Raw genomic sequence first — 16,664 nt, forward strand, 5'->3', positions numbered from 1 at the left:
CAGGGACGACCCTGCTTATAGATTTTAAGTTCGAATAATTACATCTGCAGAATGTGTGTCTATTGTTAATTAGTTAATTAAGTTTTGACAGATATTACTTTGTTAACACTCTAGATTATTAAAAAAGAAAGTTATTACTATTATATTTAAATAGTGCATTCTAGCGTCATGCATTGTCCCAGAACAGGGGGCCAGAGGGTAGCATACACCCTATAAATGCACATAGTCGGATTTAAATCTGATCCGGATCAGATAAAAACTGATCTGGTTTTTTTACTAAGTCAAAATATCGGTTTATAAAAAAATCGGTTCGGATCATAACCGGTTTGGAGGGTCGGATGATGTAACCGGTTTAACCGGTTTCGGTTTGAAAAAAATCGGTTTTTTAAAAAAACTAGTTTTTAATCCGGTAAAAAATCCGGTCATCCAATTTTTTAAACCCCATACCGGATTTTTTTCGGATAAAAAACTAATTTTTTATCCGGGTTTTTTCAAACCGATTTTTAATCCGGTCGTCTAATTTTTTCCCAAACCGGTTATACTATCCGGTTTTAAAATATCCGATCCGATTTTAAAAAAATCGGTTTTTCCCAAATCCGGTTTCGAATATTTTTTACGCAAAATCGAATATTTAGATTTTTTGTGCACCTCTAATACACCCTAATGCAAAGAGAATGAAAATGGACGGAGACAAGCATCAGTTAAAAAAAATACTAATATACCTGGTTTTGCAAATAGTTCAATTATAGGTTTCACCTTTCTTTTCTTTTTCTTTTTTTCCATTTAACCAAGATTTTAAATTTTGGGCAAGAGTGCCTTAATGAATCAATTCACCATGCTTTCTTATTACTGCATTTTTTGGATGCTGCTGCCTTTTTTTGGTATGTTATAACGGTAGAAGGAGCCCCGCAGCAGTTAAAACTTATGTTCTTCAAATTTATACAGCCAATGTACAACAGAACAAAGAAACTATTTTCTCTATAGAACTCATCTCTCTCAAATAGTTACAGATGATCTCCATGAATAATGACCCGCTCTATATTATTAAAAAATAAGAATATTATAGTGTATGATGATGGTTTCCTTTCGAGTTCAGTTGCTCAGCGATCTTCTCGCTGTATTTGGTTGGGATCACCCATCATATCCATCATCATCTTCTCGGGTGAATCTTCCCAATTTGCAAACGTTTTCAAGTCAACCTGCAGAAGGGTAGGTTCATGCCTTAAGCTTAACTGCTAATTGTACATATTAAAGGGTTTGTAATCTACTTAAATCTTAAAGGGTTTCGGTTACCTTTCGTCTTTGCTCCGTGAAGAGTTCTTCTCTCTTCTTGTATGAATTCTGGACTTCCTTTGCATTCTTACCACCAAGACCCCAAACTTCGACTTCTGATATCAAAGCTTCCACTGGTAGAAACCCCTGCAACAAATCAAATCATAGTTCAGCATTGGCCCAAATCAGTTTCTTTCCATGTTGAAAAACCAGAAAAGTTCATAACAGATATAGTTATCCTGAGGGTTAGGACTAAGAGACAAAAGACAAACTGGTGGTATGAACTAACAGCTTTACATGATTTGGCATTTATTATACGAGACTATATATTACAGTTCTATGTACCTGATTCGGGATAAGGGAACCATGTTGGTAAGTTTTATCCATTGCATGATGGAGAACAATCAGCTTTGTAAAATCTTCATCCATAAATATCCTCTCATTTGTAGTAGTTCCTCCAAATGCAATTCCCACAGGCTTTGGATGTGCTTCATAAACTCTTCCTTTAGGGTGCAAATGGCTGTAAACAAAGTTCTCTTTCCCTATTAAAAATTACAAGTAATTGCATTCACCAAATCATCAACCAAAACATTGCCTGATAGAAACTTGATGAGATTGGTCAGGTAAGAAATTAATCCTAAAATCCTTTATATGACTCTTCAACAAGACCCTCTTTCCCATACTCCACGAAAAAAGGAAATAAAAGACAGACAAAACCGACCAGTGACATATTTCCTCTTGTTTGATCACATGCCTGAAGGTGAAAATACATGGAAGATTGGATTTATAGCATATAGGTTCCCGGAGCTCCCATAGAATTTATCCTTATTTTCAAAACCCTGCTGTGCAAGTGCTCCTATGATCCATTTCCTAGTTTTGTTATTATCCTGGTAGGCATCCAGAAATCAAAATAAGTAATGGACCATGATAACCATTGACATTTGACCAGAATCTGTTCAAGCCTTTCCCATGAGCAGATGACCTACAAAGTCGAAAACAACCAACCAAATACATAAAAAGTAAAAAATACAGGTCATACAAAACACATACAAAAGATGCACCGTATCTCCAAGAGCTCTAATACTTTAGAGTATCATGACATTAAAGGGGAAATGACAAACCAATACAGAAGATTTTCATCTGTTACATCAATATCAACAGAGAAGCATAACTTCAAAATTTCTTCACTAACAGTGCTTCTAGATCCCAAGGAAACAGACCATACCCTTCCGCGTGTTAAAAGTAAAGTTTGAGATGACTTCGAAGAAATATCTCCTGAAATCGATTCTGAAGGTCCTGCTTCATCCTACAATTCATCAAGAAATAAGTATCTAACTAGTGAAACATACAACTAGATCAACTGATTTTCGCATAATAATATTGCACCAAAGTTGCAGAAGAAAATAGAGTGGATGTCAGGTACACATGCAAGCGGAAAACGGAACAAAATAAGGGAATTCGGTGATAGACAAATATAAAGCCAACAATACAGCCCTCTTCAATAACTGAGATTTGAAGTCTTCCAGTAACGAATTGTGTAAAACAGTCTGAAAGTGTCGGGGCCGTCGATAACGCCCAACTAAGAAACTTTCCTACAGGAAGCTGAACATCCAAGCTCAGTATATCACAATCCCACATATCGAAGCTGCTATTGACGTCACCGCATGAAACAACAGCAGACAACACCAAATGATCAATATAAGGCAACAACAGTTTCCCTTTCCTTTCAGAAGATTTCAAAGTCCTGACATTCCACAACATAGCCCAGCACATCCAAAGAAGCAGAAGCAAATCAGAGGGCAGTAAAGACCCATTGATCTTGCAATCAGCATCGTCCGATTCGAACTCCAAATTCGAAGAAAGTCCCGATTTTTTCACTGCCATAGCAAATATCCTCAACAAAATGTTAAGAGACATCGATGTAGACATTCTCCCACAGCACTACACATAACCTCTTAGAAACCCTATCCAGTTTATGCCACCTTTTTCAGGCATGAAAAACAAGTCTACTATTGACGATCCTAAATATTCCAACAAACTGGGTAAAGACTCTGGCTTTTGTTGTGATTCGGAAACTGGATCCTCGTAACTCAAAAGAAAACATTGCTGTAATCAATGTGAACAATAAATTAAGAAAAGGGTATCGTAAAAAATGAAGTGATTGAATGAAACTAAGGATGATTGGTTTTGTAAATTAACATTACCTGAAGGGTTTGGATGGATATTGTGTTTGTTTGAGGATCGGAGAGTTTTGAGAACGATTTTTGAAGCAACGGAAGAGCTCCCGTAGAAGCGGCGAGGCTTTCCAACTCTCGTTGCTCCGCCGATATCGACTGTTCCGTCGAAGATGATGCTCCCATTATTGAAAAAATCCGTAATTCAGTTTTCGGGATTGAGATAATTTTTTTTAATACATTTATATATGGTTTCTGGAATATTAATGATATTTTGGAGTGGCTTTTCGTCACTCTGAAAAGCCATTCACTGTCAAAATAACGCGGCGTTTTTTGTTCGATCATATCTGATAAAAACGCACCACTTCATTTCCTTAAGGGGAAAAAAAGCATAATGGTATGCAAGGGCCTCAAACTTTTCTCAAATAACTAATGTGGCTCTCAAATTATTTTTACATTTAATATAATCCTCAAACTTAGAAAAGAAAAACTAATGTGACCATTTGACCAATGATTTCTTTCGTTGAATATAACAATGTTGACGTGATAGTTTACGATGTAGATGTGTCAGTCAGTCGTGTTACTATAGCGATCCACTTAGTTAATGATGTGACTAATGATGTAATAAATGTGTTCAATTATTTTTTTAATTCATTTTTTATAAATTTAAGGACTTATTCAATTTTTTTATAAAAAATAAAACTATCTTAAATATAAAATATAAAAATATTAAAAAATAATTGATGTATAATGATATGTGAGGCCCTCAAACATTTCCAAAATAATCAATGTGACCGTCAAATTATTTTTACACTTATTGTGGCCTTCAAACTCCAAAAAAAAAAAATTCAATGTGGCCTTTGAGCAATGATTTTCGTTGTTGACTGTTACGATGTTAACGTGTAGTTTACGATGCTGACGTAGTGATCCACGATGACTAATAAAGTGACAAATTAATTAAATTATTTTTTAAGGAGTTTGAGGATCAAATTGATTTTTTTAAAGTTAAGAGGTTTATTTATTTTAAAATTAAATAAACAATTTGCAAAAAGTTAAATTACTAAAAATTTAAATATTTATTAAAATACTATTAAAAATTTTTTAAAATAAAAATTGTGAATATTATGTTTGATATTTAATCGTTGAATTGTTACATTTGATAGTTTTTCTTTTAGTCTCGTATTTTGTATGTTCAAATCTAAGTTATTGACTTGTAAAATGACTAAATTGATAATTTATGATTTCTTTCGAGAATAAAATTCGCAAGAAATTGTTTTTTAGTATCTTTGTTGGAAGCGTAGATGAGCACTCGATAATTTATAACACTCGAACTATTATTGATACGAAACAAAATTCGTTACAACGACACTACCCCAATATTACAATACTACGACACTAGCTGCAGCTAGTTTACAAACACCTTATAGCTTTGCTAAGCTCTTTCTTTCAATTCTCTCTATTTTTTTTCTCACTCATTACTCTTATGTATTACACGCACACCTTATACTCAAGACTACTAACATATATATATATATATATATATATATATATATATATATATATATATATATATGTAATACACCGCCTTATATTCTTTTACAATATTATTGACGCCTTAATTTGCTTGTCCCTTGCTGTGGTGAAACTCTTGATTGGTGTCAGCTAATTCCTGAGCTTTTATAACATCAATTTGTTGTCAACATATGTTTTTTATAGGACCACCTTAATAATTAAGTAATTCAAGAAAATTCTAGCTTTTGCCTCCTTAATCTTGCCGACATATTCTAGAGGTTTAGTGCACTATCACGTTTTAGCTTTCTACACAATTCTTTCAACAAGTTGAGTTTGACTTCCAACACTCCCCTCAAACTCGATTTTCCATTCCAAGTTTTTCTTTGAGTCGGTTGAATATATCTGCTCTCAATGGTTTTGTGAAAATATCTGCTAGTTGATATTCAGTTCTGCAGTAAATTAGCTCCACATTTTTGTTCTTCACTTGTTCTCGTATAAAGTTATACTTTGTATTAATATGTTTGCTTCGGCTATGGGAGACTAGATTATTGGCAAGTGCACGCTGTTGTGGCTATGTATTCTTCTTTGCTTTTTCGGCACCTTGTAGAGATTTTTGCAAACTCTTCCACGCTTATTTTGCAGTCTTCGCATCATAAATTTTTTCAAATATAGATTCGTCTACTCCTTGAAAAATAAAGAACAACACTCTTTTGTCTTTTTTTCCGTTTTTTCTGGGATTCATTCAATACTTTTTTTTCTTCATTGGTCAGGGCTGCTTCTGCTGCTGCATTTTCAGGCTCGGTGTAACCATCATCGATGATATCCCAACAATCTTAGGAGCCAAGTAACGCCTTCATTTGAATGCTCCAATTTCCATAATTCGTCTTTTTTAATCTCAGAATTTGTGATTGAATCATGTTGGTCATCTTCTCCACCACGTTAAACTCAAACCAAGCTCTGATACCACTTGTTGGAAGTGTAGATGGACACTCGGTAATTTATAACACTCGAACTATTATTGATACGAAACAAAATTTGTTACAACGACACTACCCCAATATTACAATACTACGACACTAGTTGTGGCTAGTTTACAAACACCTTATAGCTTTGCTAAGCTCTTTCTTTCAATTCTCTCTATTTTTTCTCTCTCTCGTTACTCTTATGTCTAACATATACATATATATATATATTTATATATATATGTAATACACCGCCTTATATGCTTCTACAATATTCTTGCCTCCTTAATTTGACAACAACTTTGTCCAATATGATAACACTACGACACTAGCTGCGACTAGTTTACAAACACCTTATAGTTTTTTTAAGTTCTTTCTTTCAATTCTCTCTATTTTTTCTCTCACTCGTTATATATATTTATCTCATATTAATAAAAAAATCGAGTAGGGAAGATATTGAATAGAGATTGTGTCGATTGCTTTGATTTAGTTAATGGATACGAGACTCAAAGATATGTTAAGGTTAGAAACAAGATTGGTTTTCTCATGGATGATGTGTTAGGTATGTGGAATGGTGGGATTAGAATTGGATTCCATATTGGTGCTGGGCCTCGGACTTTTCCCTTCGTTTTTGAGCTTGGATCATAGGTTCTCTTTCTATGATAATGTATTCGATTTGGTTCATGCCACGAGTGGATTAAATGTTGGAGGTAAACCGGAGAAATTGGAGTTCTTGATGTTCGATATAGACCGCATTGTAAGGGCCGGTGGCTTGTTTTGGTTCGATAATTTTTGTTGTTCTGATGATGACAAGAAGAGAGCTTTAACTCGTTTGATTGAAAGATTCGGATACAAGAAGCTGAAATGGGTTGTAGGAGAGAACTGATGCAGGAAAACCAGAAATTTATCTATCTGCTGTTTTACAAAAGCCGGTGAGAATCTTATGATCAAAGATTTTCCAGGAAACTGATGGATGTTGGAAAATATTGCTTCAAATTTCTATTTATATCCACACAAAAATTGTGCAAATTCATCAAATTTCTAAGCTGGAATAAACGCTGCAAAATGGTGAAGGATGTACTCTCTTCTGTAATCTGAAACCCCTTTTTACCTCTTGAATCTCTTAGTATTTTCGTAGTGGAATTCACGGAAATTGTTTGAAGTTCTTCATTGATATTCATTGTACCTCAAGGTGACATTTTCCTTGAATTTCATGATTTCAGTTCATATCTTTGAAGAATATATAAAACAGCTATGTTGTTCTTGTTATACTATCTTAAGGATGTAATGAATCTTAGAAATATATATCTCTCATTACTCATCAGCAAAACTTATGTTCTGATTGGTACACCTATTTGCTGAAAGTTCATTTTCCTGCTGAAAAATGTAAATTTAGAATTCATACATAACATTTCCAACTCTACTACAGACATACTAGTTGAATACATCTGGTTTCAGCGATCTGAGTCTCCCTGACCACTTTCATATCGGAACGATACTCAGCTAGGTGGAACCTTCAGCATTGCATTGCAACCCTCTGAATCAGAGCCATCCATGCCTTGCACTGTTGCAGCACTGTTGAGCAACTTCATCCCCTCTTCACTCATCTGTTGTACTTCTGTAGGTGATAGAATTCGGATGCAGCGAACACACCCGACAAATTCCCTGCACAGACCAAACCATTAGCCATTAGAAGGTGGATGCTAATGCTCGGACTGAGAAATATACAACAGTTGCAGATAAACTTACTCCCAAGGGTCATCCCCGACGAGGAGAACATCGTTCTCATAATCCACATATACCAGTTTCCAGCCTGAACCCTTGGGATCTTCCAGCAGACCCTTGAGTCCAAACATGCATTCAATTGCAGAGATTAGTTCATCATAGTTCCTAAAACTCGTGACATCGATCGACCTTCCTACAGATCCTGCCTTCTGAACCTGTCAGAATCGGACCAAGAAGAGTTATAGACACATGAATACAGTATGACTCGAGAATTTACATATCCAGAATCTAGATTATTGTACCTTTGTATATGTTCTAACACGTGGAGCCGTTTGCTTCCAGGAACCGTTTTGCAGAAGTCCGCTCTCGTCAAAATCAATGTTGCTACGAGACGTGCCACCGGAGCTGTCGGGCAATTCTTGTCGAGAGAAAGCTTGAGAATCCGCAAGGCTAGTTGAGGTAATCTGAGATTGAACATCTTGACAAGAACTGAAGTTCCCAACCAAACAATCTGAAGGGTTTTGAAAATCAGCATCCTTCAATGAGCAAAACTCATCTAGAATGGCACTGGACACAAAAGGATCAATCACAGTACCACCACCATTACTAACATCAACATTAAGCCAGCTATATAGCCCACTTTGATTATTGCTGTTATCGGACAAATCCCTCACCCCGCCAGAATTAAGACTGCACGGATCGTGCTGAGTGAATGGAGTCAATTGGTCAGCTTGGAATGAAAGCCTGCAATTATTCAGCTTTTGATCCCACATATCCTGACCAACTGTAGTTAACAAAGCATCGGTATCAACAGGAAAGATGGCTGAAGAGTCCTGTAACCCAACCATTGGTACGGTACCAGGTGATTTATATACCCCAGCAAAAGGTTGGCAAGAAGAAAGGTTTGACGTCCACTCATCGGTGTCTGGAAAAGGAAGAAAGCTATTTAAGGTATTAAGATCAGCTTGGAGGACAGATGAATCCAATGGTGACTGCATCGGCCATGGATTATTTTGCACTTGGAGTGGAACCTGGTTCTGGTTTGGGAAAGAAAGTTGATTCGACATAGTCAGACTTGTAGCATTCACCACCAATTTTTCCTCATTGCATTCGGATGCTGAAGTCAACTGCTCAGTGGAATGCTTTGATTCCAACTTTATCTTTTCATTACTGCTCCCAGTCCCAGCTTGTGTTAGCCTTTCAAACTTGTTTGCAGGATGTGGATTCCCATTAGGATTGATTTTGGAAATATTTGAGTTGATTGGATTGGATTGGTCAGGGACCAAGTTGGGAAGATTTTGGTTCTCGATTGTCATATTTTCTGATTGGATAAGCTGCAGTTTTTGGTTGCTTCCAGACTGCAAGTTCTTCATTTCTTCTAATGAAAATGGCTTAACATCAGTGAATTGTTGTAAACCAGATGCGAAAATTCCGGAACGGTTAATAATCTGAGGCTTCAACATCATCTTCACAAATTGTTTGGAACATAAATTCGAGACCGAATAGGGAATATTCCCATTCCCACTTTCAGGAAACTGGAGGAGGGGCCTTTTCATCAAGCTTCCCCATTCGGATTCTGCTCCTGTGTGCATAAAAAAATAAGAAACGAGCACACACAATGGTAAGCATCTAAAACTGTCCTCCACCACTCAATGTTACAAACAGAACTCAGAAGCTTACCTGAAAATCCAGGATATAAAGGTCGCTTGAGACCTGAAGTTAATGAAGGAAAAATAAAGAGGCTTTCCTGAGTTTCGACTTCCCATGCGTTCACCCTATTCTGCTTATTGTTACATCCAGGTTCGTCCCATTCAACCTGTTTCGAGAACGAATACAAGACCTTCGATGTTTAAACCGACCAGAAAGCAAAGCTCTTCAGCTTAAACAGTGTTGAGTTCGATGAAAGCAAACCTGAAGGTTTCGCCACTTCGAGCCAGGCCATCTCAGAGGATCCACGTCACTGATACCAACTATAGTACCCATATATCTGCAGAAAGTTGAGAAACATTAGAAGAAATATGTAGATATTTTGTTGTTTTTTTCTCAAGTAGAAAAATCTATACAGCATATGGTGAGAGGATGAAAAACTATTAGCCAACTTACCTACGTTTCCCAGACTCTTCTGTTTCGAACATCATACCAAACCTCATTCCAACTGAGACTTGAGAGCCATATACTGATTTCCGGTATTTAGGTAAAGGGATGACAAATTCCGCAGGGCAGGCTCTGCAAAAAATCAAGAAATAGATTAAGGAAGAGCAAGAAGATAAGTGTGATGGAGAGAAAGAATTGACGGAAAAACTCGGTGGTGTATGAATGCTATCAAACATACCTCGGATTGTAGAAAATTGTGAATGGACTTCTATTGGCAGCAGCATGAGCAGCGGCAGCAAGAACACCAATGTGCATACTATCAGCAGATAGAACTGATGACGGCAATGTTGTTTGATGACGATTTGCACGCCTTACACCCACCATTAGCTGTGACTTCTCATCCCTAAATCAAGAAGACATAATCATGAATATAGCAGTTGAAATATCTTGCACCAAACACATGCTAGTATGTGACTATGGCATACCTGATAAAGAGCACAGAATCACCGGCCTTAAGCCTTTTTGATCCGACAAACAAACTCCACCCGGTTGTAAGAAGGTGTCGCTTTGGCTGCCCTGCATAAAAAAAATCATATATTATGCTCAAGATTCACTGTCAAAAATGTATCTTTACAGATATACACATCTTGCCCAATTCTAGTCATTGAATAAGATTACTTAATAAAACAGATGATAAATAATCAAAATAAAACTCACCGCGGTATATATGGCGAAATGTCCAGGTATTATCATGCAAATCTCTTACAACAAGCTCTTGAGTTGGGGGTTGCATGGTATAATCCTGAAAAACAGATTAAAAAAAGGGTCATGCGAATTCACATAATGTTACCGGCATCACTTAGATCAACCTACAAGAACCTCACCAATGGAGGAAAGAGCTTCTCGGCTGCTCTACGTGGCACTGAAAAACCACCATGTGTACTTGTATCACTTGCAGTCAAGGTTTTGCAGAAAAATTCATTTGGATGCTTGCTCAGCTTCAATCCAAAGTCGGGTATATGGAACACATCTTTTTCCTAACCAAACTCAAATCTTTATAAATGAGGGCAGTGCAGTGGATCATAATGTCAAAAAGCGTTCTTTCTTTTTATCAAGTCCGAATATATGGAAAATTCATAAGAGTTTGAGATGTATAGTTATCCAACTAGAGAAGCTTACAGAGTTCACTGGTTGAAGACTCATTTGAGCATATATTTCGTCGGTATCTCTATCGGCCTGTCAAAGATTACAAAGAAAGAAACATCTGAGTTATCAAGCCTAAATGATGTTAATGTCCCAATGTGACTAAAAATCATATATAAATGACATACATGCAATGTAACATTATGAACTTGGCACATTAGCTGAGATGGAAGGTTTGGATAGTTGGGAATTTGAGAGGTCGCCATTCTTTTCGTGGACACAGCAACCTGCTCAAAAGAAAAAAGAAAAAAAAACCACCATTAGTCCTTTGGTTCTTGAACAAAATAACATCAAAAACGACATGAAAGAAAGCAAAGCAGGCCTTCCAAGTTGAACGTTTTAAGGTCTCATTATGTTTAATGCTAATGAATGTCAAAATAATAAACAAGGGAAAACAATGTAACGGAAAGAAGACAACTGATAATCAAGTATGAGAAATAAATGCAAACCTGTTCGCTATGTCCTTGAGGGAAGTAATACACAAGGCTTCCCACCTGAGGCAAAGAAAGAAGTGGACCAGCACAGGCATGCCATAACTCGGAATTGATAGCCTTTCGGGACCCTGGGATCAGTCAGGAAAACAAATCCATCACACGCATGATTTCGACAGAGATTATCTTATTTAACACTTTTGGAAGACTTAAATGTGTCGCCATTAAAACCAAGTAATAAATAACTTTAACATCTTTCATTTGTGAGCTTCTATGGTGAAGAGAAAACGTCAACGGTTCTTGCATATTGGATTAAAACTAAAACATAAAAGAAGAAATTTTGAAAATAATACAAACCAGATTGATGTTGCATTTCTTTCAATAGCTTCATTTCCTCGAGCAGAGCCGACTGTGTCCCTCCATTAACCAAAGCTCCCGGTTTCATCTTCTCTTCAACAACGGAACCCATCATTGCTAAAAGAATTCTTCCTTTTCTAGACTCTTTCACAATAAGAACTCAAAGAAAAGATCCCAACCTTTACATCTTCACTGAAGAAAAACAGAAGACCATGAACTTCCAAAAGGAGAAGAAACGAATTCCCATCCCCATTGCTCCTATATGTTATAAGATGGACAGATTATTCTAAGGGTAAAAGGAGTATCATGGCACACATGAAAAAACAAAAGGTCTCTCCAATTGGTCCAGAAAGGAGAAACCTTTTAGCCCCTCTACAACAACACAAACAAACAAACAACAGCAGCAGCAGCAGCAGCAGAATCAAAGTCCAAAATCAAGGAACAAAAACCTGCAAAGAAAAGGGAACAACACTGGGAAGAAGAAAAACAGATCTTTTTGTGTGGGCTTTTTGAAATGACCAAAAAGCTAACACCTTCCCTCCCCCTTCAGTTAGCAGGCATCAAAGCACGCCGACCATAGCATTTGAGTATATTAGCTTCTCTCTCTCTATAAAAAAAAAGATAAAGACCTTTCAATGAAAACTCCACTATCCTCTCATCATTCACTTTGATTCCTTCCCCCTCTCTAGCTACATTACCATGAAAAGAAAATAAAAACAAAACCCAAAGTAAAAAAAAACTAGTATATTTTCGATTTTTGCCACTCTGTTTTTATAATACCAAAACAAATAGAATGAATGTGTAAGTTGCTTGAAACTAGGAAGAGTGTGCATGCTCTTATCCTGCGCATACACTTTCTATATGGGTGTGATTCCGTTGCAGCTTTAAACTTCAAACCAATGCATTATATATATAATATAATAAATTAAAATAAAATAAATGTCTAAAAAACATAGCAAAACTAACGGAACACGAAAATAGTACAGTGTAAGAGCATAAAGAAATTAAAAAAAATTATAAAGTTTTCTTTTTAAACAAAGAGGAGAGAGAAGACTGCGTAGGATAATGAACAAGTCTACGTGGCGTATCATAGCACGTGGACAACGTGGATTGGCTGTTTCGAGTCCTCTCCAATTTTCGTCGTGTGTGTGAAAGTGTTTTTATTTAATTTTATTTTTATTGAATATTATTAACTTATAATAAATAAGTTCGAAGTTTTTTATTTTTTATTTTTGCGTATGATAATTTGACCGATCGTCTCCCGCGTGCGGTTCACGACAAATCAATGTGAGGAAAGTGGGGAACATTTTGGAGCTGACACGTGTTGCCTTATTTTCCTGACTCCGCTGTCAGGCGCCGTTTCTTCTTCACGTCACACATACTATTACTCTAGTTTTTGCAACTTGCCATTGTATGTATAGTTTCCTATTACAAAATATATGGTTGCCTGCTTTTATTCATTTTAATATTTTTTACAATTACTATTCAAAAAATATTTTTTTACAAATAATTTCCTTTTTACGTACGATTCTATTAATAAATTTATTAAAAATAGTTAGGTACGGTACGCACATTTTCTTTTTTTAAAAATTGAATCTGGATTTAAATTTTTAGTTTTATTTGTAAAAGTTAAAAGTATTTATTATTTATATTCAATTAAAATATTAGAGTAAATTATATAATTCATCACTCAACTATCTTCTTACTCCTATTTTGATTATAAAATTTTAATAATTTCAATTTAATGACTTAACTTTCGAATTTTTCATATTTTGATCACTCTATGAAGATAGTTTTTTCTCGAGTTTAACTGAGTTAAATTTTTTCAAATTAAGTAAATTTTATAAAATGACGAGCCAAGTTAAGTTTTTTAATGTTGAGTTAAATAAAAAAAATCAAATTTTCCGAATCAAATTTTGCTTACCCTTTTATATATATTCACCCCGTATATGTAACATTATTTCACCCAATGCATTGAATACATAAACATTATTATCAATTATGATATATATTTTGATTTTGAACATCTGACCTTTGCTTAAGAGATCTAGTGTCTCAAACCACTAGACCAACTGATTTTTTAATTACTCAATAAAAATGTGGTTTTTTCAAGTTCAACTGAGTTGAGTATTGTTTATAAAATTACAAGCCGAGTTAAGTTTCTTAATATTTAATCAAGTAAAAAAATCAATTTTTTCGAGTCAAAATTTAGTTACTCTTATAAATAGATTCGCCCGAATATGTAACAATATTTCACCTAATGCATTGAATACATTAACATAATTATCAATTATGATATATATTTTTGACAATATTTGTAAATAATAAATTAAATAACTTTTAATAGTATTGTTAGGACACTCGTTGGATTTAAATGCAAATCTAGTAAATGAAGTTTTGTCCAAACTTATACAGCAACATTTAAGATGAAATATAAATTTGGGCTGCCAAATAATTCCTTTGCTTCCTTATTTATATCTATGAATCTAACACATTTATGTGCCTCCGATCTATGTCCTCATATGATGACATCAACTTTGTTTATTCTTATTGGCCGATATCAATTCAATGCAAGAATTAAAGTTACCCTTCATTATGCAAAAAGTACAATATGGACCCGTAATAATTTGGAGAATTTATACACTCCAAAGACTGTTGACTATTGGAACGTTGTCAGTAAACCTCATTTCAGCTGGATTCTTAGCAAGTTGATTAAGCTGAGAGAGGAGGCTAGAAGACTGTTCAGTCCTATGGCTAACTTATCTCAAATTGAAGGTAGGTGGATTTGGGATAGCATCCGTGACAGGATAGATAATGTTGCATGGCATCGGCTCATTTGGTTCCCAGCTCATGTCCCTAAATTCTCTCTAGTAGATTGGATGGCATTGCTTGACAGGCTGCCTACTAAAGACAGATTAGGTCGTTTTGGAATTGTGACTGACAATGTGTGTGGGTTGTGTGGGGTAGGCCAGGAATCTCGCAACCATCTATTTCTGGAATGTCCCTTTGCGAATGAGATATGGTGTGCTGTTATGCATGCTTGTGGACTGCAACATCAAATGCTGAGGTGCTGGGATGATGTGATTCACTGTAAGATTTTGAATTTTAAAGGTAAGTCAGTCCCTCTTAGTCCATATCCTTAAGCTAGCTTGGACTGGGTTTGTTTCCTCTATTTGGGAGGAACGTAATCACAAGAGTTTTAGTGGAGTGATTCGTTCGACTGATTCAATTGTAAATAATATAAGGGAGGCAGTTAGAACTAAGTTGTATAGGTGTCACATTAATAGGGTAGACGCTGTAAATAGGCGGCTGTGCCTAAATTGGAGGCTGATTTAGTTGTTTGTTATGTCTCTTGTAGCACCTATGTTGCTCTCTTTTAGATGAATAAAATTTTACTTATCCAAAAAAAAGATGTTACTGTAAAAATTGTGAAATATACTAATACAATATATTTATCGAAAAGAAAATATAATTATTGATTAATTAACTGCGCTAACTGTAAGTTATATTATTGAGAATATTAATTTTATGATCCCTCGTCAATAATCTTGAAGCGGTACGAAGATGATACTAAAGATTGAATTCATAAGGACGTGATTTTTTATATTATTTTTAATATAAATGAATTTATATTAAATTTGTTTTACTTGTATTGTCTCCCGTTGGGAGTTGACATGAACTCAATCTAGAGTTACTACCCTAATGGTTTAGTTTATCTCTTTGGCTAAAAAAATAAACTAACGAATTTTACTACTTTATTAAATTAATAAAAACCTCTTTTTATCTAAATGTCATCTTAAAAAATATTTTTTTACTTAACATTCGTTTAAGTTTAATTATTGAATTAATATTTATTGTATCACGTAAAATAAAGATATATCATATCAAACATATCTCTAAAAATGCATCATATAAATTGAGCTTTTGACTACGTGGCAGTACAATTGTAATAGATTGTAAAACAATGGTAACAAATGGAAAAAAGAAAGAAAAAAAGACCAAAAGCAAAATATATATAGTATGAATTTTATTCAAAATTGTTGATTTTGAGTCTTTCAAATACATGTATTGAATAATGTTTGTCATTTGTTGTATTTTAAAGTAGTCATGATATAGGAAATCAAGATTTCCTTTAAACATTATCTATCCAAAATAATAATAAGAACATAAGAAAAGTGATGATTGATGGACTGTTGCAAGGGTTGAATACGCACGGCGTCGTCATAATTCTGACAATATTAAATATAAATAAATGATAACAATATATACATGATATAAATGTATGGAAAGATATCACATCTATAGTAAAGATAGTGAAGTGTAGCATTAAACAGTAATGAAACCATAGGATATATTATTCAAAGCGTTGCCCCCGAAAGGGATGGCCAAGGGGACAACTTTTTGCATGGTGGGTCTTGCATGGATGCTAAGCCGAACCAAATCAATGGAACATCAAATATGTAAATAAATAGATGTCTCTTTTGGAAATATTATAGATTTGTTTTTTCCTTCACTAATTTTACATAATAATAAAAATGGATAAATCTAGATAATGATTTTGTTTAGCAGTGTCTTAGATGCACTTAATAATGTGATAACCATACATAATTTTATTACCTATCTTGCCATATTTTTTATTTTAACATTTACACCCAAAATTATTAACTATATTTCTTTAAAAAATGAATTTATGTAAATCACATTAATGTTAATTTAATAGTTTATAAAATTTGATATTCTCAAGTATTAACTATTATAGAGACATTAACTAAGTGTATATTAAACAAAAATATATATATATTGGTACTTTTTGGGGTCATTGATCATTCTCAATAGGCACGTGATGATCATACGATCACATGGAAGGGTTGCAAATCTATGTGGATGAGAAATATGATCGGACGGTGCACATGTGACGTTGAAATCGGTGCACC

The 16,664-nt window shown here is 34.8% G+C and overlaps 1 protein-coding gene and 1 pseudogene across 1 annotated transcript; both read right to left on the reverse strand.

Annotated features, from left to right (window-relative positions):
• Positions 1–885: 885 nt before the first annotated feature.
• Positions 886–3,701, reverse strand: LOC120198369 (annotated as a pseudogene).
• Positions 3,702–7,220: 3,519 nt separating this feature from the next.
• On the reverse strand, positions 7,221–11,902 carry LOC120198368 (auxin response factor 5-like). Its single transcript, XM_039199721.1, has 14 exons — positions 11,731–11,902; positions 11,392–11,504; positions 11,071–11,169; positions 10,919–10,975; positions 10,624–10,776; positions 10,457–10,541; positions 10,225–10,315; positions 9,978–10,142; positions 9,749–9,871; positions 9,557–9,632; positions 9,326–9,461; positions 7,948–9,227; positions 7,670–7,860; positions 7,221–7,585 (listed from the first exon to the last, which is right to left on the reverse strand). The coding sequence occupies exons 1-14, from the start codon at positions 11,843–11,845 to the stop codon at positions 7,420–7,422; spliced, it is 2,850 nt and encodes a 949-aa protein (XP_039055652.1). The 5' UTR covers positions 11,846–11,902; the 3' UTR covers positions 7,221–7,419.
• Positions 11,903–16,664: the final 4,762 nt, after the last annotated feature.

The sequence above is a fragment of the Hibiscus syriacus genome, unplaced genomic scaffold (assembly GCF_006381635.1).
Source record: "Hibiscus syriacus cultivar Baekdansim isolate YM2019G1 unplaced genomic scaffold, ASM638163v2 tig00117056_pilon, whole genome shotgun sequence".
In the NCBI taxonomy this organism is placed as follows: domain Eukaryota; kingdom Viridiplantae; phylum Streptophyta; class Magnoliopsida; order Malvales; family Malvaceae; genus Hibiscus; species Hibiscus syriacus.

Coding starts and splice junctions, on each gene's coding strand:
- LOC120198368 (XM_039199721.1), bottom strand. CDS start 11,845: ATGATGGGTTCCGTTGTTGAAGAGAAGATGAAACCGGGAGCTTTGGTT. Junction 10,542..10,623: donor AGAAGCTCTTTCCTCCATTG/GTGAGGTTCTTG, acceptor TCTGTTTTTCAG/GATTATACCATGCAACCCCC. Junction 9,462..9,556: donor CGAAGTGGCGAAACCTTCAG/GTTTGCTTTCAT, acceptor TTCTCGAAACAG/GTTGAATGGGACGAACCTGG.